The following is a 25,658-nucleotide window of genomic DNA, read 5'->3' as shown; positions in this document are numbered from 1 at the left end:
AGAATGAAATCTTCCCATTTGCAACGACATGGAAGGAGCTAGAGAGTATTATGCTAAACAAAATAAGTCAAAGTAAGACAAATACCGTATAATGTCACTCATATGTGGAATTTAAGAAACAAAACAGACGAGAACGGGGAAAAAAAAAGAGAGAGGCAAACCAGAGACTCTTAACTACAGAGAACAAACTGATGGTTACCAGAAGGAAGGTGGGCAGGGGGATGGGTTAAATAGGTGGTGGGATTAAGGAGGGCACTTGTGATGAGCACTGGGTGTTGTATGGAAGTATTGAATCACTACATTGCACATCTGAAACTAATATTACACTGTATATTAACTAACTGGAATTTAAATAAAAACTTAAAATAGTAATAAAAAAAATGTAGGTGAAGAAAGAATTGATGAAATAGATAACAGGTCAGAAATAATAAACCAGAATAATGCCTGGAAAGACAAAAAGACAGAAAACACAGAAGAGAAAGTAAAATAAAGTGAGAGTCAAATCAGATGACAGAGAATTGATTCTGAGTTTAGAAAGATGGAAGAAAATGTGTTTGAAGAGAGATAGCTGAGGTTTTCTGGAAATGATTTAAGACACCAACCTAGATTCCAGAAGCCTAACAAATATCAAATAGGATAAATAAAAAGAAATCCATACCCACAAACCATAATGAAAGAAAGAATATCAAGTATGAGTCCTCATTTCTCCCTCTAATCGCATTCCCTAAAAGTTAACAATTTAGTGAGGAATCTCTTCAAATCACTCTCCTCATACTGTACCTCCATCACTGTTCCCCTCTTCTGTAATAATGTCCAGTAGTCTCTCAAAAGCATTTTCAAAAGCAACAATTTTCTGGATTGCTCCATTGCTTCTTGTTAGTGCCTGCAGTAGTAACACACCCTTAGGAGAAAAAAAGATAATGTTTAGTAGAGAACAACTTTTAGAAGACATTTAAAAACCACAGAATTTTAGAAGTGCAGGAATTTCACAAGTTTAACTCTTTCATTTTATAGATGGGGGAAAAAAGGACAGAGAAGGAGAGCAATATGCCGCCCCAAGATTATAGATCTCAAAGGGACGGAGCCTAGACAAGGAGTCTACCAACTCCTAATTCCATTATCTTTTCACTGCACCATGTAAATACACAACAATTCTTACATATTCATCTATCATTACTTAGCTTTAATTGTGGCCTAAGAGAGCTGGGCATAATTATATGTCTCAGGAATGCTTCTGTATATGCTTCACACTAGTGATAGTATGAAACTGTGAATTCAATAATATAAATCTGCCAACATCATCACATTCTGGCAGACAAAGTTCCTATTTTCCTGTAATTATCTGGCCCCTAAATTCCCAAGACTTGATTCTAAGTCGATAGAAAAAGATGCATAAAACAATTCACAGTAGTCTTTGTTTCTGATTCTTAGTTTTTCTCAGCTCCTTTAAGCTGGATTTAGTTTATATTCTGCAACCTCTTCATTATCATTCAAGAAAAACTCAGTTACTCTTTTCTGTTTATTTCACCATTAAATAACAAGTATTTTGTAGCAATACCATTTGCTATTTCCTTGAAATAGCATTTTCTATAAAAAATGGTATTTTTTAGGAAAAAAGCAGGTATTACTTAAGAGAAGGAAGAATAGCAAAGGGGTAGTTCAGAAGTCCTAAAAAGGCAAATTAGCTTATTGAGTAGATAAGCAGTCACATAAGACTTAAAAAAAGAAAAGAAAAGAAAAGAAAAAAAAAGCCTATGGCCTTACTAGACTTGCTCTACTCATTCTCGGGTCAAATCTCAACAATGAGATGAGAGAACGGCAAAAGCAGTTATTTTTGGGTGTCAAATTCTCCCACTTAGTGTTGCCAACTCCGGTTTAAATGCTACCAAACCGGGGAAGGAATACAGTAGAAAGAACACTAAAGCTCTGAGTTAGATAAAGTGGGTTTTAGAAATGGTTGTCCTACGTACTAGTTGTACAATCTTAAGCAAATTACATAAATTCTGAGTCTCAGTATACCCATACGTAAAACAAGAATAATACCTTTGTTACAGGATTTTTATTTGAAGTAAAGGAGATAAAATAACTTCTCTGGAAGCTACCAGGTTTATATGTATATAGTACTTATATTTTAAGTTCTCAACACATGTTCATTTATTTTTCCTGATTATACAGAGATACATTGCTCTAATCAAATACACCCACTAAAATGCTATTAAGAATGAAAGTATACTCACCAGTCATTTAAAGTAAGTGGACACCACGTCCTTACTTTAAAAACTGGTTATTAAAGGCATTTATTTATTTATTCTGCTTTTCATGTATGAACTATATTTCAGGGTAACAAATTAGACTACTTGACGAGTAAAGTTCTTTGCAGAAGATTATAGCTTAATAAATGTGAAATAATGACAGAATTATAGAAATCATCATTTTGCAACTCTTCACAAAATAACTGATTAAGACAATGATCATTAATGGATGGTCAGATGTAACTGATGAATCCGATGTAAGTTGATAGACAATTTACAACGGAGAGATCCAAGTCAAATCCACTGATGACTGAAAGTGACGCAGCCAGATATTACACGTTTCCTCATGTGTTACAAAATTCAGTTCACTGCATCATCTAGGAAATATCCTAGCAAAAATGTGAACCAAAACCTAATCAAGCCCTTTAGATAAGGGAACAGACAGAACAATCAAATAGTAAGAGAACCTTGTCTGGACCCCGATTTGAAAAAACCAACTGTAAAAGATAAATGGAAAACCTGAATACGTAACGGTTATCTTATTGAAACTGAGGACTAAGACATCATTGTTAACTTGTTAAATGTGATAATGGCATTATAGTTATATCAGGATATACATATATAGTATGTATATGGAAGTATGTAATGGTGAAATTATACTGATTGTTTCAATGCTTTTAAATATTCCAGTCAAAAATAAAGGACAGTGGTGAGAGGAGGGGTAGATGAAACAATATAAGAAAATCTTGAAAACTGATGGGTGTAGGGGACAGGTTTGTCTGTGCTCTCTCTACTTTTGTATGTGTCTACATTTCTCATAATAAAAAATTAAAGAATGGAATTATAGTCTATCACTTAGGAGTGAGCACATACTTAACTCCTGAGTTTTTCAATCCTTCTTGCTAATTTTTAAGCACTAAGTAACATACATAAATAGGATAGTGTCGGTGCATCTATGGTAAATGACCAACTAATTCTCTAATCCAGATCAAAATTAATGTTTCAAATATAAAACAAAGTGGGGCTAAAAATCTTTACTGATATGCACCCAGGGAGGCTAGTCAATGTTGACAACTATCATTGAGTACAATTAGAAAGTTGATTAAACAGAAAAAAAGAAAATTATTTTTAAAGAAGAATAAAAAAAGAAAAAGACACAAGAAGGCAAAAGGGTAGTATATTGTTCCAGGCAATCACAGAGTGCCAATAAGAACTACGAGAGGTACCATTTAGTTGCCTCTGGTCGCTGGTGTCAACTGAGGTGTATTATGTTGTGTTATATTACATAATGTTATGATAGTAATTAGCCACAAAAAATTCAAATGAACAGGTTTACTAAACCCAAAAAAGGACAGCTGTAAAACACAAAAACCAAGAATCTAGAAGTTAAAAAAATATATAACTTAATCCCTAATCATAAAATTAATGAAAAGCAACATAGAGAATCATCTTATTTGTCTCAAATAAAAATTGAGAAAAAGGTGGGGTACAGTGTGGCTCAGATGGTTAAGCGTCCGACTTTCTATCTCAGCTCAGGTCTTGATCTCAGGGTCATGAGTTCAAGTCCCACACTGGGCTCTGTGCTGGGCTTGAAGCCTACCTTAAAAAACAATAAGAAAAAAACCCAAAAGGGGCGCCTGGGTGGCACAGCGGTTAAGCGTCTGCCTTCGCGTGATCCCGGCGTTACGGGATCGAGCCCCACATCAGGCTCCTCTGCTATGAGCCTGCTTCTTCCTCTCCCACTCCCCCTGCTTGTGTTCCCTCTCTCACTGGCTGTCTCTATCTCTGTCGAATAAATAAATAAAATCTTAAAAAAAAAAAAAAAAAAAACCCAAAAAACAAAAAAAATTGAGAAAAAGGTTGAGAGCAGGAAAAAAGAGTAGGGTTAAAAGAAATGTCATATTTAAAAACCAAGCTAATACAGTTATACACACACACACACAAATTCTATCTGAAATGAAAATAAATCATAATGATACTAATAACAATCCATGGTGAGAGAATCTCCTCATTAAATCGTTACTATGGTGGGGTGCTTGGCTGGCTCAGTTAGTGGAACATGTGACTCTTGATTTCACGGTTGTAAGTTTGAGCCACATGTTGGGTGTAGAGATTACTTTAAAATAAAATCTTAAAAAAAGAAAAAGAGGTAAATAAATAAATAAATTATAAAATAAAATAGAATCGAAAATTAAAAAAAAAAAAGATTTGTATGGTATCATCTTATTTATACTGAGGGCCAAGAGAAGAACAGAACAACATCAAGTTTAAGATATATAGTGATATTTTCGTGAAGGAAAGATGTTCAAAATTCCTAAGTAGATGGGATTTAAGACTTGTCTTAAAAGAATAATAGTTTTAAAAATGTCCCTCTCAAGAGTTACATTACTATATTATTTCACCCCTTATAATACTGCATTGACATACATACTACAAAATGTTAAATACAAAGTTAAAAAAAAAACAGTGTATGTGAACTAGAAGTCAAGAGCACTTCACTTGTGTCTCTGCTTTGCAACTAACCAGTTGTGAGGCTAAGAGCAAACCAAATGGTATTTACTAGCAGTTAGGATGAGAAAGGCACAGGCCAGTTACCATATATACAAAGATGAATAGACATCACTAACAACAAATCATTTGGTTTCCATGAGTCTTTGGCTTCTCAGTGTTAAAATGGAGAATGGATTAACCTGATATGCTCTCTTAGCTCTAGAAGTTAATTTTAAAAGGATTTTTCCAATTGTTGTCTAAAGTATTACAGTCTAGGCGTGCCTGGCTGGCTCAATTGGTGGAGCGGAAGACTCTTGATCTCAGGGTTGTGAGTTCAAGCCCCACACCAGGTATGAAGATTACTTAAAAATAAAATCTTTAAAAGCATTAAAAAAAAAAAAAGTATTACAGTCTTGATCAAGTTGTAGATAACAACCAGAAAAATGTTCAAACAACAAAAAAATACCACACCAATACAATATATTCAAACTTATATGCAAATAATAAAATAAATCAGAATGGAAAATAACTCCAGAGCAAATCATGCTCTATAGTTGAATGAAGATTACAAGGAAAATCCTTTGAAATCCATACTCAATCAAATGAGAGTGAGGATTCCAAATGCAATGCAACATATACGATGTTTAATGTTCAATGTTTACACAGTTCAATGTCTGGGGATGTTTCCTTTACTCTTTTTGGTGTCAGTATAACCTTTCAAAAAAAGATGGAAGAAATCCTAAACTTGTGGAAAGCAGAAATTTGAATATGAAAATCATCTGTCTACACCAAAATACGGATAGGCAGGAAACGAAGAAATAAAATGGTCTTGTAACTTAAAAAGGTCTGAAAGATTGGCCAATACCCCCAATTTCCAAATCTAACTTCTTATGACACTGAATAAGGATCAACAAAGATTTCATTTACAAGAGAGGGGGGAGAAAAGTTGCATATTCTTAGACTTATTTTTCGAATTTAACTTACATCATTACGTATAACTTCCCTGGAATCCGCTAATAAGTCCATCAATCTTGAAACACCTAGAACATATAACCATGTGAAAAACAGTGGCAGATCAAAATACAAATAGCGATTTTTAAATTATACAATTTATTAACACATCATTTCAGTCTCCCTCTTTAGGAATGATCCTCACTTTTAAATCAAAATTATTTGAGGAAGATGAGTCACTTACCCATGGGACTGACTAAAATAATTTGCTGCACCTGAGGTCCTAGTTGTTTTAAAAGAGAAGTAAGAAGCTTCACAGCAGGCCAGCGGACATGGAAATCAAACTCCTGCAATATAAGAATTTAAAATATTTTTAAGAAAAACATTTCTTTCAACTAACAGTGGTACCAAAAACTACAAACAAACATAGTTTAGCAAACTTTAAAAAGTAATTTAAGAAATAAAAAGAAAATAGTTAATATAAATTGATTAAACCATTCCTGCCTAGGTAAAATAAAAATGGAAAAAAGCAGACAATATTTTAACAAATTATACAGTCCTTAAAACATGCATGTGAATCTCTTGCAATGATACAACAAATTTCACGACCTTAAAAAGGTATGTATATGTTGCTTCCTCAATAACACCCAAAAAGGCAAAAAAAAAAAAAAAAAAAAAAAGCTTATTAAGATGACAAAAGTAGAAGATTCTTTATTTACCTCCAATAAAGATAACAGGAGAGTGACATTTTCTTGCTGCTTAATGAAAATTTCTGTAAACTGGCTTCCCAAATCCTCACTCTGTCTCGTGGAATTTTCTTCTGTAATATTCAAAGATAAAGTACTTCAATATGATGCTATGTTATTTTAAAGTACCCTTTTTGTTGAGGGAGCTAAGCAGAAATGGTAATTTTCTTAGAACAGTGTGGCTGGCAGTGATAGCACAATTATGCTGAAAAGCTTATCCTTAAATAACTTTAAATGTCATTTAAATAAACAGTTATTCTTTAAATGTTTAAATATGATATTCAAAGAAAAGACATCTAAATTCCCACATCTTTCCAAAGACATTTTTAGGTTAAACTTCTAATTAGGGTACAAGGGAGCTTAGTAGAGTGATGGCGATATTCTACCTCAAATATGATCGTGATTACACTATGGCACACATATGCCAAAACACATAGGACTATACAACCACAAAGAGTAAATTTCACTGTGTATAAATCATACCTCAAAATCACCCTCCCCCTGAAAACATTATTGAACACAGAGTCCTTGTTGACTGTTAGTGTTACTGTATTAAATAATTTAATTATAAAATTAAACAAATCATCTGCATATTCTTCAGTATTTTTTCACAAAATTAACATACATATACTATAAAGTTGATTGTCAATAAAATCAGAATTTAACATTTAATTTTAATTCATTCCTTAGAAGATTTTATAATTGTCCTTAAGACTTAACAGTCTTGAGATTAAACTATGTATTGTTTCAATGTCAAAAAAATGTAAAGGACCACTAAAAACTAAAGCAATGATTACCAAAGCAAATTATCATTTAAAATCTGCCTATGCTATATATGCAATGTAGAGAGTACAAATATACTACTCCCCATATCCGCACCCACGCCAGACACACCTAATCCTTTTCTACATATGGCTCCAGGCAATGACTATAAATCAATGGAGCTGGCGGTCAAGATCCCTCAAATAGTTCTTTTCTAATGTGAGATTTTAATATTAATATAGCTTAGAAATGGAAAAAACCCAGATGATAGGAAAGCAAGCAATCCAACAGTGACAGTGATGATCACATCTAATTATTTGAAGAAAAAAGAAGAGAGCAAAAGTAGAAGTGTTTTTCAATACTAAGTACTCAAATACGCTGGGTTTACCCTTCAGAAACTTTAGGAAATATTTCTCTTATCATCTCATGTCAGTAAAGAATTAAATGTTTCCAGCCTTCAAACTACATTACTTACAAAATACTTCAGTTTTAAAAGGATTATTCTGGCAGCTGTGCTGAGAACAGAATATCAGGGGAACAAGGGAAATAGGGAGACAATCAATAGAGACAACAGGGAAGCAATAATCGAGGAAAGGAGTGAAGATAGCGTAGACTTAGTGGTAATAATTTTTATGAAATTTTTTATGAAATTTGGAATTTACTGAGATGAAAAACACTGTGAAGAAGCAAGCTGAGAGTACAGAGAGAAGTTTCATTTTGACATGTCAAGTATGAGACACGTTATAAAGATTTGAGCAGAAATACCAAGTAATAAGCAGTTAGATAAACCCATGGTTACATAGGTGCCATTGGAGAAGTCTGGGTTGGACATACACATGAGTGGTAAACATATAAATGATACTTAAAGTCACAAAACTGGATGATAAAGAGCATCTATAAAATACTTTCAGCTAACATCATACTTAATGGTGAAAGACTGAATGCTTTCCACTTGAGATCAGTAAAGAGCCAAGAATATCTACTTTTACCACTTCTAGTCAATATTGTGATCTGGCGATCTTAGTGCCATAAGGCAGAAAAAAGAAATAAAAGGCATATAGATTGGAAAGGAAGAAATAAAACTGTCTTTATTTACAGGCGATATATTTATGTAAAAAATCCTATGAAATCTATAAAAAAGCTATTAGAACTAGTAAGTGAGGTTAGCAAAATTATGGGATAAAAGGTCAATATACAAACTTAACCACATTTCTACATACTAGCAATGAACAATTAGAAACTGAAATTTAAAAAACAGTACTACTTAAAATAGCACCAGAAATTATTAAAGATTTAGGGATAAATTTGACAAGAGATGTATAAGAATCATGCTTTGAGGAGGTGCCTGGGTGGCTCAGATGGTTAAGCATCTGCCCAGGCTCAGGGTCCTGGGATCAAGCCCCACATCGGACTCCCTGCTCCTAGAGGACCTGCCTCTCCTTTTCCCTCTGCCTGCTGCTCCCCCTGCTTGTGTGTGCTCTCTCTGTCAAAAAAATAAATAAAATCTTAAAAAAACACAAACAAACAGGATTATGCTTTGAAAACTCCAAAATGGCATTGAAAGAAATTAAAGGAAGACCTAAATAAATATATTACTGTGCTCTTATATTAGAAGGTGCAATAGTGTTAAGATGTCCATTTTTCTCAAATCAATCAACAGATTGAACAGAATCTGAATCAAAATCTCAGTCAGCCTTTTTTGGTAGAAATTGACAAACTGATTCTAAGATTGATAAGGGAATGCAAAGAACCTAAAAGAGCCAAGAGGACTTTGAAAAAGAACAAAGTTGGAGGATTTACACATCAACATTTCAAGATTTATTATAAAGCTATAGTAATCAAGACAGTATCCTATTGGTAGAAGGACAGACCAATAAAATACAAAGTCCAGAAATTATTAGTTCAAAATGGATCATAGACCTAAGTGCAAAACTAGAAACCACAGACCTAATCACAGGAGTTAAAACTACAAAACTTTAAAAAGAAAACATAGGAGAAAATCTTAGTGATTTTAAGTTTGGCAAAGATTTCATAAAAAGGAAACAGTCTAATTATAAAAGAAAAAAATCAATAAACTGGACTTAAAATGTAAAACTTTTGCTCTTTAAAATACAATGTTAGGAAAATCACAGACTAGAAGAAAATATTTGTGAAGTAAACACTTCAAAGGCCTTGTATCTAGAATAGATAAGGAATTCTTACAACTCAAGTATAAGATTAAAAAAAAAAAAACAGTAAAAATGAACAAAAGATTTGAATAAACACTTCGCCGAAGAAGAAAGTTATATGGATGACCGAAAAAACACAAGGAAAGTTGTTCAATATTATTATTATATTATTCATTACAAAATTAAAACTACCGTGAGATACTATTTCACACCTATTAGAATGGCTAAAATTTTAAAAGACTGACCATATCAGGTATTGGAGAGGATGTGAAGGGCCTGGAACTCTCATATACTCTCATACACATTCCAGTGGGCATGTAAAATGGTACAAGTACTTTGAAAAAAGTTTGGCAAATTTCTTATAAAGCTAAATATACACCTATTATATTCCTTAGCCATTGTACTCCTAGGTTTTTACTGAAGAGAAATGAAAACATATGTCCACACAAAGACTTGTATATGAATGTTTACAATAGCTTTACATGTAACAGCTAAAAACTAGAAACAACCCAAATGCCCACCAAGGGGGCAATGAACTAACAAACTGCTATATATTTATAAAACAGAATACTACTCAACAATTTTTAAAAAATGAAATATTGATATAAACATGGATGAAAATCAAAATAATTGTTGTGGGAAAGAAGATAGACCCCCCCCCAAAAAAAACCAAGAAGAAAGTATATACTGTATGATCTCATTTATAAAAAATTCTAGAAAAATGCAAAGTAATCCACAGTGATAAAAGCAGATGTGTGAATAAATGGGGGCTAGGAGGAGGGACTGATTACAAACGAGCACAAAGGAACTTTCAGATATGTTCATTATTTTGGTGGTGGTGGTGATGGTTTCATTGGTTTATACATGTCGAAACTCATCATATTGTACATTTATATATGTGCAATCATTATATTTCAATTATACTTCAAGAAAGCTGTCCTGGGGCACCTGGGTGGCTCAGTGGGTTATGCGTATCTTGATTTCGGCTCAGGTCATGATCTTGGGGCCTTAGGATGGAGCCCTGCCTCAGGCTTGGGATTTTCTACCTCTCCCTCCCCTTTTGTCCACCCTCACCCCCCGCAACTTGTACTCTCTCACATGCATGTGTGCTCTCCCTCTCAAATAAATACATAAAATCAAATCTTAAAAAAAAAAAAAGAAAACAAAAAAGAAAGCTGTTGTGAGGGAGAAGAAATCCGAATCTTGTTTTTATTTCAGTGGTGCGAATATGGTGGAGAGTAAAAACTCAACTAGTAATATAAAACTCAAGACAGTAATATATGGGAGTGAAGCAGGCTGGGTGTAAGACAACAGGAAGGCTGGAGAGTATATGCCCTGCCTAGGGGAAGCACCAACTGACTGCCAAGTGCGAATGCAGGCCCAGCGTTGTCAGTCCTCAGATTTTTTAAAAACAAAAATATAAAATCCAAAATCTCATGTGAATGCTCCCAATTTGTAATACCGGCAACTTATTTATTTTAATATTAAGTGGGTCAAACAACCTTGCTTATAAGGCAGACAATGCCCTTGGGCCAAAAGATTGTGACCTCTAGAGAAAAGCTCAAAATAAAAGTCACTGACATTTGGGAGAATATTAAAACTAATCTAAAAAGGAAGGGAAAAAAACATATACAGACTTAATGAATTCTTCCTATGAAACGTTTTTTTAAAATGCTGAAACGTTTTTATGTGGATAAATGCAAATAACTAATCTATGGGTATTTCTCAAAATGCAGGACAGTGTGGCATGTTAGTAAGTACCTGATGAAAGCAAGCGCCTTTGCCCAAATGTATCTGGATTAAACAAAGTTGAATAGGTTTCTTTACTGCAGAATTCTCAGCACTTATTGTACTAATGTAAATTCTGTGATGCTTCAGAGGGGAATATGGTATGTTATGTTTATTTAACTATGGGCCCTTTTAATACAGAGGACTCTGGGACTTTTGTGCTACACTTTAAGGAATGCAGATTTAACCCAAGAAAAAGTTTAATTCAATGTCTGCATTGAGCACAAGCTAATAACTTGGCAAGAATAAGAGTTAATACATTTGATTTGTTCTGTAGCTATACTGTATAAAGTACTGTAGCTTAACAATATATAATTAAGATTTATGTTTTGAATTGAACTAGTAAAATATGATTCTGTTCCAAGGATCTATGGTTTCTTCTGTTTTAATATTGTTGATTTAAAAAAAAGTGTGAGATAAATTCCACTTCCTTTAAGTTATAGTCATAACACAGCACTTCCGAACTTTAATGTAGAGCCTTGCAAAAAATTAGCTAAGCAATTAAACATACAAAACTATTTTGATATAGCAGTAAATTAAACTATTGATAGTAGTTTATATATAAGTAGTTTACATAAGCCAACTACTACACTAATTATATCTAAAAGCAATAAACCAAAATTAAACTCATGAGAAATCGTATTTATTTTACATGTAAGCAAAGGTATAAGACAAGTAAACCATCCTCTCTTACCCAATATACTTATTTTAAAATTCCTAGAGCTAAGTCTATTTTTTCTACATTGTATACATTATATACTATATGTTATACTTATATAGCCTGTAAAAATAAATGACCCTTTAGAGTAAGATAAATGAAAATGTAAGAACTAAATGGTCCTTTGTTACTATAGTGAAAATAAGTCTAAGAATGTTATATCAAATTAAAGATTGCTTTTTTAAAGTCCTTACTATATACTCTGGAAACATTTTAGGCCTATTTACATGACTGACTTTTAACAAAATATGTATATATATTTTTATTTTCAAATGTTTATTTACAGTTTTAATTTCTCCAGTGGTATAAACAATATTCAAAAACATTTCTCGGGGATGCCTGGGTGGTTCAGTCGGTCAAGACCGACTCTTGATTTTGCCTCAGGTTATAATCTCAGGGTTCTGAGTTTGAGCCTGGCGGTGGGCTCCAAGGTAGGCTCTGTGCTGGGCCTGGAGCCTGCTTAAGATTCTCTCTTCCCCTTTGCCTCTCCGCCCTCTCCTCCACTCGCACACACGCTCTCACGTGCTCTCTTTCTCTCTCAAAAAAAACACATAAAAACAAAAAATATTTCTGGACCTTCTCTTTGGAATTCCATTCCATATAAAGTTCATAACCTGTATTACAGAGGACAAAACTGCTTTACAGAAAGATATTCTAGTAAAAGTAGTCCTAACTCATAGTAAAAAAATATCAAGTAAACTTCTACACTGTGCTCCATTAAACAGGCACATCTGTATTTTTTAATATAGTTTAATATAATTTAATATAATTTTAATGTTTTTAATTTTTAATATGTCTAAATCCTAAATTACAAGATTTACTAAAGATAATCTAGTCAGAAAAATGGCCACAATTTACTAAATCAGAAATCTACTTAACACACCAGAATTTAAATAAAAACTTCAAACAAAAATACCAAACCAAACCAAACAAACAAAAAGAAATCTATGGGATACTTAGGAAAAAAAGTATATTAAAAAATACTATTGGGGAGCCTGGGTGGCACCTTTGGTTAAGCATCCGACTCTTGGTTTGAAGTCAGGCTGTGATCTCAAGGTTGTGAAATCAAGCCCTGTGTCAGCCTCTGCACTCAGCACAGAGTCTGCTTGAGATTCTCCCTCTCCCTCCCTACTGCTCATGTTCTCTCTCTCTCTCTCTAAAATAAATAAATAAAGAAGTAAATCTTTTTAAAAAATACTGTTATCCTACTCACTAGATGATATTATGTAAGTTACATGATCTCTGGGCTTCTATTTTCTCATCTTTAATTAATTAATTATTTTTTCTCATCTTTAGAAAAGAGAAAAATACCACATACCTCACAGGCTGCTATGAGGCTCAAATAAGACAACGGACATGAAAGCACTGTAAATTTTACAGCTCTACACAAAAATGAGGAAACAATAATAAAAACAACTATGACTAATCTCTATTACCCAGCAAGGAAACCAGCTTATTTTTACAAGAGTAAAGGCATCATGCTTTGGTATTTTCTGCTTTCAAACAAGGGATTCAAACATCACAAAGGTTAAGGCTACACACTTCGATAAGTTAGTTTTTTGTTAAGTATAGTTTATTTTGTTATGCAACATTTTAAACCTACTTTAGATAAGAATACTCCCCTCCTCATTTTTAAAAAATTAAGGATCGCAGGAAAAATGGCAAAACAAAATAAAACTTGGTTACTTTAATTATGAGGAAAAGAAATACTAATGTTAAAAATAAATGGAACTGGAAACAAGCCACCAGAAAAAAGAAGGACAATGTTGGTGAGTTCTATGAATTAATATAAAAAGTGTCACTAACCAGACATTATTGTGCATGCATTATTTTAAAGGGACAATATCAACATATAAGTATTCTCTAAACTAGAATACCTTCCAGTTCTTGTTGAATATATGTGAAATTTATATGTATACATATGTATGTATACATATTCAAAAATTTTTATTTTTAAATAAACTGCCTCAAAAGTTTTCTTCAAGAAGTACACAAAAAGTAATTTGAATAGACTATCCTGCCAGAGAAAAAGCTTTAATGTTGTTAAAAGATGTACTAGAATATATTCTATGTTCTGGACAATGAATAGACTTAGTAGACATAGAAAAAATAAATAGCAATATAAAATTATCAAATATTTCCCTTTAATTAGGGAATTCTAATATAGTGAAACAAATCTCAACATTTTTTACCAGCCAGAAGAAACATCACTTGACAGTGTCCTTTTATATTACCAGAAATTATGCCTAAAAGCATCATGCATATGTAAATGCAATCTTTTACCTTCAACATCATCTGAAAAGGTAGACAAAAATATATAAATAAAAAGTAGGTGATGAAGAAAACAGTTTCTATGTAGTAGTATTCACAATAAAACAAGAGCTTAAAAATGTCAAATAAGTAACATAATCTCTTGGAAGAAAAGGCTCATTCATTTTATTCAAAATCTGAGATAGCCTAAAAGAGATATAGCAAGCATATACTATATATTCAGGATTTATCATTAAAGGACTGTAAATATCCCCAAGATAAAGAACTCTAAAATGGAGTTCATTATATCAGCTAAGAATTACCTTTTGATGAAGGAACAGAGAAAAAGTATCAGTAACAGAACTGAAGAGCATATTTCTCAATATCCACATTTTTTTAAAACTGGTCCTTCAGGATAAGTAAATTTTCAGAACAAAGTTTAAGTTCCTATCTTAATGTTCCCTAGAAAAAGTGACTCTACTGCTGTTTCCTGAAGGAACTGTTTATCTTGTTTTATCCAAAGATTCATTTTTGGATGCTGAATTTAAAACAAAGTGCCCAAATACATAGAGACAAAAAACTGGACTCTAAACATGATTATATTATAAATTTATAATGAAGGAAAACCACCTAACTAAAAATATTGCTCCTCCATGATTTTTTAAAATACAAAAATTATCTGTTGCAGACTAGAAAAAGAGCTAAATTCTATCTGAAACTAAAAAAACAAAAAAAGAAAGAAAATGTCTTTTATTGTAATGTGTTCTAACAAGTGTGTTGCACCTGATTTTCTCATCTGAGAAATAACTAGGAAGAGAAGTGTCTTTTTCTTCAGAGCATGTTCTTGTGTGCATTGTATTTAAGTGTTGTCTGGTGACTGACAGCCATGGGTACCAAACATGTTTACTACAGATTTTTTCAGGGCGCCTCGGTGGCTCAGTCAGTTAAACGTCTGCCTTTCACTCAGGTCATGATCCTGGGGTCCTGGGATTGAGCCCATGTCAGGCTCCCTGCTCAACAGGGAGTCTGCTTCTCCCTCTTTCTCTCTGCCCTCCCCGGCTTGTGCTTTCTTCTCTCTCAAATAAATAAATAAAATCTTTAAAAAAAAAGAAAAAGATTTTCTTACCCCTGAGAAATTAATAAAGTTAAGCTGTTAGCCAGATACCACAGAGAAATACAAATTTAAGAAAAAGAATATTTAAGTCCAAGAAACTGTGACCATTCGACATGACCCAGTTTCAAATGTTCCTATTACTGGTATTTTGTGAAGTTAATACCTATATATATTTCTGCTCTGTTTTTATCATAATAAATATATACAAACTTATGATTATCTACATTTCTTTATAATTTTATCTACTTAGAATTTCGAAAAATCTTATAATCTAAATTAAAATTCTAAAATACACAAATATGCCCACCTTTCTGGTTGCCTAGAATAATGAAACACCCACTATGTCCTTCAACAGCCAATGTGATGTAAAGAATGCATTCTTCAATAGCATTGTCAAATCTTACTCAAGGAATACGTTTTTACAATATATAGAAAGAAATGTATATAGACTTGTAGTTAAGTATTTCACATACCGACAATATAGTAAGATGACAGACTACCTTATTTTAAATATGCAAGTAATATGAAACTAAAATAGGAAAAGAAAGATGTACCAAAGCAGTGTGTGAATTTTAAACTGATTTGTATCATTTCACACCAGACTAACGTAAAGAAATTTTCTAAATTTAATAAGTTGTTGCTCTTTATAAACTAACGAAAGTCCTACGTTAAAAGTTTAAGTATTTATTAGGAAAAACCCCTCTAATTTCATATTGCTCACCAGACAATAACACATAAATAAAAGTTTGTTTTTTAATAGCCAAAAATGATTTATTTAACCTGAAATTACTAATATTCATACTGTCTAACTAAATCCAAATACAAAAAGGGCAAAATATTCTACAGGGGCACCTGGGTGGCTCAGTCAGTTAAGCGTCTGCCTTCAGCTCATGTCCTGGGATCGAGCCCCACATCGGGCTCCCTGCTCAGCGGGGAGTCTGCTTCTCCCTCTCCCTCTGCCCCTCTGCCTGCTCGTGCTCTGTCACTCTCTCACTCAAATAAATAAATAAAATCTAAAAATAAAAATAAAATAATATATATGTGTGTGTGTGTGTGTGTGTGTGTGTGTATATATATGTATATGTTTTATAAAAAAGGGGTGCCTGGGTGGTTCAGTTGATTAAGCATCTTTTTTTTTTTTTTCCCCCAAGTAGGCTCAATGTCCAGTGTGGAGCCTCATGCAGGGCTTGAATTCATGACCCTGAGATCAAGACCTGAGATGAGATCAAGAGTTGGATGCTTAACCAACTGAATCACCTAGGTGCTCTGTAAGCATCCGACTCTTAAAGAAAAAAAAAAAAAAAGAAAAAAAAAAAAAAGTATTTTATAAAAAAGAAGACTCTAATTCCATCTCTAAATAACATACAAAGTAATCATTTTAAATATACTTTTCTGGGACTAAGCATAGGTCTTTCCTTTATTGGTTAAAAAAGAAAAAACCCTTATAAATAAATTTATAAAATAAATTCAACTTTAAAACCAGCAAAATTGGCACAACTCCAGGATATACAGCATATGCTATTTTATGTAGAGAAACACAATAGAAGGAAAAAAAAAAACATAATAAAAGAAACTTACCTACTTCTTCTTCTTCATCATTAGATATTATATTATATAGTGTGTCCAAAGCATAACCTATTATTTCAGAATCCGAACTGGAAAAAAGAAATTATTACACTTACACACTGTTAGTTAGAGTGTAAACTGTTATGACCATTTTTAGACAGTTATTTAGGAAGACAGTATAAAATATTAATTTAAAATCTATGCTAAGAAAGTAGCAGAGTAGCAACTTAAAGAATGTATAAAGGTTACTTATAATAGTGGAAGATTAGAAGCAACCTAAATGGGTAATATTAAAAAAAAGTATAGCAGCAATGAAAAACAGTATTTTTAAAGAATGTTTAATGACATGGTAATTAAAACACCCTTGATAAAATGCCAGTAGAAAATAGTTAAATATAAAAATTAATGTACAGAATGACCCCATTTAGCAAAAAATACATCTACATTCCTGTGTGTCTATATACATTTTTTAAAAACAACTTATAAATTTTTTAAAGTAAATTCAACTTTAAAACCAGCAAAGTTAGTATAACCCAGGTAATTTTATGGGTGTTTATGTTTGTATAAATGTTTTATGATATTTATATATATAATATAATATATTAAATATAATATACATATATATTTAACAGTGTTATCCCTGGTTGGACTACTAGAATTTGTTTCCCTGCTCTATACTTTATTTTCTAGAAACAAACAAACACACAAACAAAACAAAAAACTTATGGTAAAAATAATACTATTTATAAAATCAGGGAGTTATGAGATTATAGTTGTTGACAGACAAATTTTGGTTTTTTTTTTTTTAAGATTTAATTTATTTATTTGAGAGATAGAAGGAGAAAGAGAGAGAGAGAGCACAAGTAGGGAGAGGGGCAGAGGGAGAAACAGGCTTTCCACCAAGCAGGGAGCCGGATGCAGGGCTCGATCCCAGGACCCTGAGATCATGACCTGAGCTGAAGGCAGATGCTTAACCGATTGAGCCATGCAGGTGGCCCTAGGTATTCTTGATATAAACGTTAAGAAATAGATTTTTAAAAACATTTACTGCACATTTACTATGTGCCAGGCACCATGCTTGGAAGTAGGGTGTACCATTAGCCGGTGAATGTATGAACTTATAATTGTATCACATAAGGGCTGCTTGGTATTTTATCGTGCCTCTTAGACAACAAAGCTAAGCTTCTATAAGCCTTCTTGTGTTTCATTCCCTTTCTTGTGCTAAATTAAATTCCCTTTCCATTTGCCTCTGATATATTTTTTTTAAAGACTTTATTTATTAATTTGACAGAGACAGCCAGCGAGAGAGGGAACACAAGCAGGGGGAATGGGAAAGGAAGCAGCAGGCTCCTAGTGGAGGAGCCTGATGTGGGGCTCGATCCCAGAACACCGGGATCACGCCCTGAGCCGAAGGCAGACGCTTAATGACTGCACCACCCAGGCGCCCCTGCCTCTGATATTTATTGCTTTCTGTTTTCAAAGTGTTCTGAGTTATTTTTTTTTTAACTTCAAGGAATGCAAAGAAAGGTCTGTATTCTGTAGCCATCTCCTTCCATGTCTCATCTTCATTAGTGTTTGTTTGCTTTGTTGTTGTTGTTAAGTAAACTCTTTGCCCTACCTTGGGCTCGAACTCATGACCCCAGAGATCAAGAGTCGCATGCTCTACAGACTGAGCCAGCCAGGCGCCCCTCTTCCTTACTGTTTCATGCTTCCTCTCCTGTCCTTTCCAACTAACACTCTCAGAATGCTTCTACTGAATCCCCTTCATTCTTGGCTGCATCACAAAGAGCTCTGTTCCCTTTCTTTTCTTTTTCTTTTTTTTTAAAGATTTTATTTATTTATTTAACAGAGAGAGAGAGACAGCCAGCGAGAGAGGGAACACAAGTAGGGGGAGTGGGAGAGGAAGAAGCAGACTCCCAACGGAGGAGCCTGATGTGGGGCTCGATCCCAGAACGCCGGGATCACGCCCTGAGCCGAAGGCAGACGCTTAAACGACTAAGCCACCCACGCACCCCTCTGTTCCCTATCTTGACATAGCCTGAAACTCTCCATCTGTCTGTGGGTCTGCTTCTTTTATAGTCATATTGAGGAGAGACTGCTCATTTTCTTAAGACCTACACTCAGAGCCTGAAAGTTGTCTAATTTCTGTTTCCAAAACATGACACCTAGATAGTCATTTTAAAAACTGAGATATAATTTGTATTCCATAAAGTTCACCCTTTTAAAGTATACATTTCAGTGGCTTTAGTATATTCACAGAGTTGTGCAACCATCACCACTACGTAAATCCAGAACATTTTCTTTTTGCTTTTTTTTTAAAGCTTTAATTTTTTAATATTTTTAAAAGATTTTATTTATTTGTCAGACAGAAAGAGAGTGCGCATAAGCAGGGAGAGCTGCAGGCAGAGGGAGAAGCAGTCTCCCCGCTGAGCAAGAAGCCCAATGTGAGACTTGATCCCAGCATCCTGGGATCATGTCCTGGCCCAAAGGCAGACACTTAACTGACTGAGCCACCCAGGTGTCCCTAAAGCTTTTATTTTTAAGCCATCTCTACACCCAACATAGGGCTTGAACTCACAACCCTGAGATCAAGAGTTGCAAGCTCCACTGACTGAGCCAGCCAGGCGCCCCAAAATCTAGAACATTTTCATCACATCAAAAGAAATCCTGTATCCATTAGTTATCATTCCCTATACCCTCCTCCCCCCAGTGCCTGGCAAGCACTAATCTACTCTCTGTGTCTACAGATTTTGGGAGGTTTTTTTGGAGGGGGAGGGGCACAGGGAGAGAGAGAAGAGAGAGAATCTTAAGCAGGCTCTATGCGCAGCACAAGCCCAACGCAGGGCTTGATTTCACAACTCTGAGATTATGACCTGAGCCACTTAACCGCCTAAGCCACCCAGGCGCCCCTGTGTCTATAGGTCTGACTATTTGGAACACTTCATATAAATGGAATCATGTAGTATGTGGCTTTTGTGTCTGGCTTCTTTCACTTAGAACAGTATTTCAGGGTTCATCCATGTTGTAACATGTATTAGCATTTCATCCTTTGTGGCTCAATAGTCCATTGAAGGGATATACCTCCTTTTGTTACCCATTTGTCAGCTGATGGACATTGGGGCTATTTTCACTTATTGGCTATTATGAATAAAGCTGCTATGAATTTTCATGTATTAGTTTTTGTGTGAACATTTTTTATACATAAGAATGAAACCGTCAGGTCATGTGGTAACTCCATGTTTAACTTTTTGAGGAACTGCTAAATTTCCAGAGGCTATACCATTTTATATTCCCACCCGCAGTGTTTGAAGGTAGTTTCTCCTCAGCAATATTTGTTATTGTCCTCTTTTTTTCCCTTAACAGCCATCCTCGTGAGTGCAACTTGGTGTCTCACTTGGTTTTGATTTGTGTTTCCTTAATGACTATTTTGAACATCTTTTCATGTGCTTATTGACCATTTGTATACTTTTTTTGGAGAAATTTGTATTCAAATCTTTTGCCTGTTTTTGTTTTTGTTTTTTTTAAGATTTTATTTATTTATTTATTTATTTGAGAGAGAAAGAGAGAGAGCACAAGCGGGGAGGAGAGGGAGAGGCAGGCTCCCTGCAAGCAGGCAGCCTGACGCAGGGCCCAATCCCAGGACCATGACCCGAGCCAAAGGCAGACGCTCAACGGACTGAGTCACCCAGGCACCCATTTGCCTGTTTCTAATTGGATTACTTATCTTTTCATTGTTGAATTGTATATGTATTCTGGACATAAGTCCCTTATCAGATATATGATTTGCATATACTCTCTCCCATTCTTTGGGTTGTCTTTTTACTTTCTTGATAGGGTCCTTTGAAGGATAAAAGTTTTTCATTTTGACAAAGTCCAGTTTATCTGTTTTGTCTTTTCTTGCTTACGCTTTTAGTGTCCTATATAAGTAACCATTACCTAAGCCAAGGTTTTGACGATTTATGCCTGTGTTTCTCCTAAGGGCTTTATAGCTTTAGCGCTTACAATTAGGGTTTATCCCTTTTGACCTAATTTTTGTGTATGGTGTGAAGTGAATACTTAGTTGTCCCAGCACTATTTGTTGAAGAAATTTTTTCCATTGAATGGTCTTTTCATCCTTGCCAAAAATCAGTTCAAATGTATGTTAGGCTTTCTAGCCTTTTTATTTTGTTGATCTATATATCTGTCCTTATGCCAGTGCCACAAAGTCTTGTTTACTATCATTTTGTGCTAAGTATTTAAAACCAGGAAATATGAGCCCTTCGACTTTGTTCTTTTTCAAGGTAGTTTGGGATCTATTCTGGATCCTATGCATTCCCACACAAATTTGACAATCAGCTTGTTAATTTCGGCAAAAATGGCAACTAGGATTTTTATAGTGATTGTATGAATCTGTAAATCAAGTTGGGATACACTACCATCTTAATAATATTCCTTCTTTCTGGTCATGAACACAGAATGTCTTTTCATTTCTTTGAGTCTCGGGTAATTTCTTTCAATAATGTGTTGCGGTTTCCAGTGTACAATTCTTGTACTTTTTTAGTAAAATTTATTCCAAAGTATTTTAATTTTTATGTTACTTAAATGGAATTGTTTTCTTAATTCTGTTAACTGATTGTTCATTGCTAGTGTATCGAAATATAATTGGTTTTTTATACTGAGCTTGTAACCTTCAACTTTGCTGAATTTATTAGTTCTGATTGTTTTTTCCTAAGGATTTTCTATATACAAGATCATATCATCTGAGAGTATGTGTAATTTTACTTCTTCCTTTCCAATCTGTATACCTTTTATTTTGTTTCCTTGCCCAATTGCTTTAGCTAGAACATCCATTTCAGTGTTGGATAGAGGTGGCTAGAGGGAACACTGTGATCTTGTACCTGATCTTACATGGAAAGCATTCAGTTTTTCACCACTGCATCTGGTGTTCTGGATTTTCATAGATTCTCTTTATCTATATAATATAGAAATTATATATATATAAATAAATATATAATAGAAATTTCTTTCTATTCCCAGTTCCTTAATACTCTCTTAAAAGATGTTCCTCAAAATTTCTCAAAAACAAAATGACAAACAGTATTTTTTATAAATAATTATTTTTAAAGCCTACTTCGAGATTTACATCTGGTTGTGATCCACTTTGTCCATCATCTTTGCTTTATCACTCCTAATCACTTCTTCATATTCACTGAATCTTTGTGTCCTGTGTCTCACTCTTACTTTCCACGCTACATGCCATCACCATCCATCATGCTTTCAAAATTTATCTACCCGGACGCCTGGGTGGCTCGGTTGGTTAAGCGTCTGCCTTTGGCTCAGGTCATGATCCCGCGGTCCTGGGATCGAGTTCCGCATTAGGCTCTCTGCTCAGCGGGGAGCCTGCTTCTCCCTCTCCCTCTGTGTTCTCTTTCTCTCTAATAAATAAATTAAATATTTAAAAAAAAGAATATCTAATATCTACACATTCATTTTCAGCTGTGCACTTAAAGTGACAATTAAGGTCACTTTACATAACAGGTAAGCGTTCCATTTTCCATACTGAGATGTTAGTCATTTCATTACTAACTTCCTAAGACTCAGTGAGAAAAGCTGTACATGGAATAAAAAAGAAACATTATAGATTATATGTACGTATCATCATCGCACTGAAGTTCTTTGATCTAGGGTCCATTTTCTCTAACCTGGAATATTACGTAAAGCAGATGACTAACTTTAGTTTACTGTAATTGTTTTCAACTGATGCTATAACAGATTACCACAAGCTTAGCGGCTTCAACAATACAAATATATGATCTTAAAGTTCTGGAAGTCAGAAGTCCGAAATGGGTCTCCCTGCACCAAAATCAAGGTCTCAGCAGGGCTCCCTTCCTTTCTATAGGCTCTAGGGGAAAATCTGTTTCTGTGCCTTTTGCAGTTCTCTAGAGGCCCCCTTCCTCCATCTTTGAAGCCAGCAATGACAGGTCGAAATCTTTCATATCACCTCATTCTGACCTCCTCTTTTGCATTCCTGTTCCACTTTTAAGAAACCTTGGGATTACACTGGGCCCACCGGGATAATGTAGGATAATCTCTCCATCTCAAAGTCCTTAATCACATCTGCAAAGTCCCTTTTGCCCTCTAAGGTAACATTCATAGGTTGTGGTAATAAGGATTTGAACATCCTTGGGGGGCTATTATTCTGCCTACCACAGTTATTTACTATGATGTCAATAAAACAGATAATCCTAACACATCCAATGCATTTATTTAAATACATTAGAATTATTTGGTTTTGAAAAGGTAGACAATGTGGGTTGTACTGTCTAAGAGGAAAGGTCCTAATTGGTATGAACAAGCAGTTGGGCATTGCTGAAATATAACTGAAAAAGAGACTCTGAGGTTAGACAGGCAAGACCTTTAAAAAAAAGCTTATATGCTTTGCTTTAAGAACTTAAGACTTCAGGGGTGTCTGGGTGCCTCAATCAGTGGGGCGTCTGTCTTGGGCTCAGGTCATGATCCCAGGGTCTGATCCTAGGGTCCTGGGATTGAGTCCTGAGCTGGGCTCCCTGCTCAGCAGGTAGTATGCTTCTCCCTCTCCCTCTGCCCCTCCCCCGGCTGTGCTCTCTCTGTTTCTCTCAAACAAATAAAATCTTAAAACAAAAAAAGAACTTAGACTTCACATTGCACTGAGCTGCTGAAATGCATTAACTAAAAAAAGATTTATACATCAGACTTATAACGCACAGCCTGAATGGAGGGACAAAAAGATCAGGGGCAAAGAATACACTTTGGAGGTAGTGGTGGTTTTAAACTATGTTCAAAAACTCTTTGATACAGATCCCTTCAAGGGATGGAACCTATTCTCCTCCACTTAGGTGTATGCTGTATTTATTAACTTGCTTCTAATAAACAGAATGTGGTAGAATTGCTGGTATGTGACTTGTGAGCCTAAGTCCTAAAAGACCTTGTGGCTTTCTCTTTGCTGTCTCTAGGATTGCTTGTTCTGGGAGAAGCCAGTTACCATATCATAAGGATGTTCAAGCAGCCTAGTAGAGCAACACGGTAAGGTAATGAAGCCTCCTGCCATCAGCGAGGTCAGTGAGCCATTTTGGAAACAGATCTTCTCAATCGAGCCTTTAGACGACTGCAGTCCTGGCTGAAATCTTGACTGCAACTTCATGAGAGACTGAGCCAGAACCACCTAGCTAAGTCACTGCTGAATTTCTGATCTACAGGAAGTGTGAGGTAATAAATAAATATTATTTCAAGCTATGAAGTTTTGAAATAATTTGTTATACAGCGAAAGTAATAATAATAATAAAGATAATTAATACAGTGGCTCTGAAAATGGTTTCAGTCACTGATACTAAGCCAGAACTAAAGATTAACAAGGAAAGGAAATTGGGAGAAATTCATGGATTCCAGCTGGTTTTTGGTCTAGATGAGCATAATGGGTTAAGGAGAGGGTAAGTTCAGCACGAATCCTATAGTTTCTTGCTTGAATGGAAAGGCGCTACCAACTAGGTTGGACTTGGGTCAAAAGGCAGTTGAAGGAGATGGTGGGATGAAGGAGTTAGGAGCAGGAAAACGACATAAATTAACTCTTGAACATTCTGAATTCGAGATATCTTTGAGAAATCTTGATATGGTAGAAATATCCATTGAGCAGTTAAAGGTTGTAATATATATTTAATCAGAGGTAAGATTTTTGAAAGCTATCCATGCACAGTTGTTAATTAAAACCAAAGATGCAGGACATCTGGGTGGCATGGTCAGTTAAGCGCCTGACTCTTGGTTTTGGCTCAGGTGGTGACCTTGGGATCCTGAGACAGAGCCCTGCATCGGGCTCTGGGCTGAGCATGAAGTCTGCTTGAGAATCTGCCTCCTTCTCCCTCTGCCCCTCCCTCCCGCATGTGTGCTCACTCTGTGAAATAAATAAATACATCTTAAAAAAAAAAAAAAAGACACAGATAAAATCTCTTAAAGAGAAACTGAAAGAGATAAAAATAGGCTGAGTGACCTTTGTCTTAGGACATGCTCAGATTTAACACTTCACTCTATTAGTCCAGTTTATTTCTCCAAAAAAGCAAGTCTGGATAACCGACATACAATAATATGCATATTATATTATAGAATAGTATATTACAGTACATCTACGTGAACATCAAAACATCCAATTGCCCAATTCAAACCCCAAATCTTCAGTTTTTAATGAGAAGTCACTTCACTTCATTTTTATATAATGGAAAGATTTCAACCCCTGAGATTATGTCTGTCTTAATGCTTAGCACAGTGGTTTGCACCCTGTGTCCAGTATTTATTGAAACAACTGACAATAAAAACTTAATAAACTTAATAAGTTAATCATTTCCAGAACAGTGACTCTAAAACAAATTAATTAAAATTGCAAGAAAAATTAGGGAGAAAAATCATTAAAAAGAGACTTACCGATCTGTTTGTAATACATGGATAAGATGTTCCATAGCTTGTATACCCACTTCCAAGCGGTATTTCTGCATAAAAGAAAAATGTTGTTAAAGTAATTAATGTCTAGCTTAATAAACTTAGTAAGTGATAAAGCATTACTGACCTTAGATAATGATTTGAGAGCACGCACAGCATTTCTTCGATCGTCTAGTAAAGTAGATGAAGCCACTCTGTCACAAAGCTTTTGAATCTGTCATGGAAAAATGAAATAGCATTAATGGAATCCAAAAAACAAAAAAGAAACATGCAGTTCCCCCTTAAATTTATACCATCTAATTTTGAAAAAAAAAATCAACAAATGGGATGCCATGGAAATGGTCTTTCACAAATCTAAATAACTATTTAGGTGGTTTTATAATCTTATTTCAGAGAAACAGATTTTTCACA

The 25,658-nt window shown here is 34.5% G+C and overlaps 1 protein-coding gene across 2 annotated transcripts in view; it reads right to left on the bottom strand.

Annotated features, from left to right (window-relative positions):
• USO1 (USO1 vesicle transport factor) overlaps window positions 1-25,658 on the bottom strand; it is an 87,471-nt gene that overhangs the window by 38,786 nt on the left and 23,027 nt on the right. For both annotated transcript variants that reach the window (XM_044388177.3, XM_026509946.4), the window contains exons 2-8: window positions 25,375-25,461; window positions 25,233-25,297; window positions 16,818-16,894; window positions 6,413-6,513; window positions 5,938-6,040; window positions 5,727-5,782; window positions 781-901 (exon numbers count right to left, since the gene is read on the bottom strand). In XM_044388177.3, coding sequence (XP_044244112.1) covers window positions 781-901; window positions 5,727-5,782; window positions 5,938-6,040; window positions 6,413-6,513; window positions 16,818-16,894; window positions 25,233-25,297; window positions 25,375-25,461 — 610 coding nt within the window. The remainder of the gene's footprint in view (window positions 1-780; window positions 902-5,726; window positions 5,783-5,937; window positions 6,041-6,412; window positions 6,514-16,817; window positions 16,895-25,232; window positions 25,298-25,374; window positions 25,462-25,658) is intronic.

Source organism: Ursus arctos, unplaced genomic scaffold (assembly GCF_023065955.2).
Source record: "Ursus arctos isolate Adak ecotype North America unplaced genomic scaffold, UrsArc2.0 scaffold_9, whole genome shotgun sequence".
Taxonomy (NCBI): Eukaryota; Metazoa; Chordata; class Mammalia; order Carnivora; family Ursidae; genus Ursus; species Ursus arctos.
Note: the sequence above shows the minus strand (reverse complement) of the source record. Positions and strands in the feature narration are given on the sequence as shown.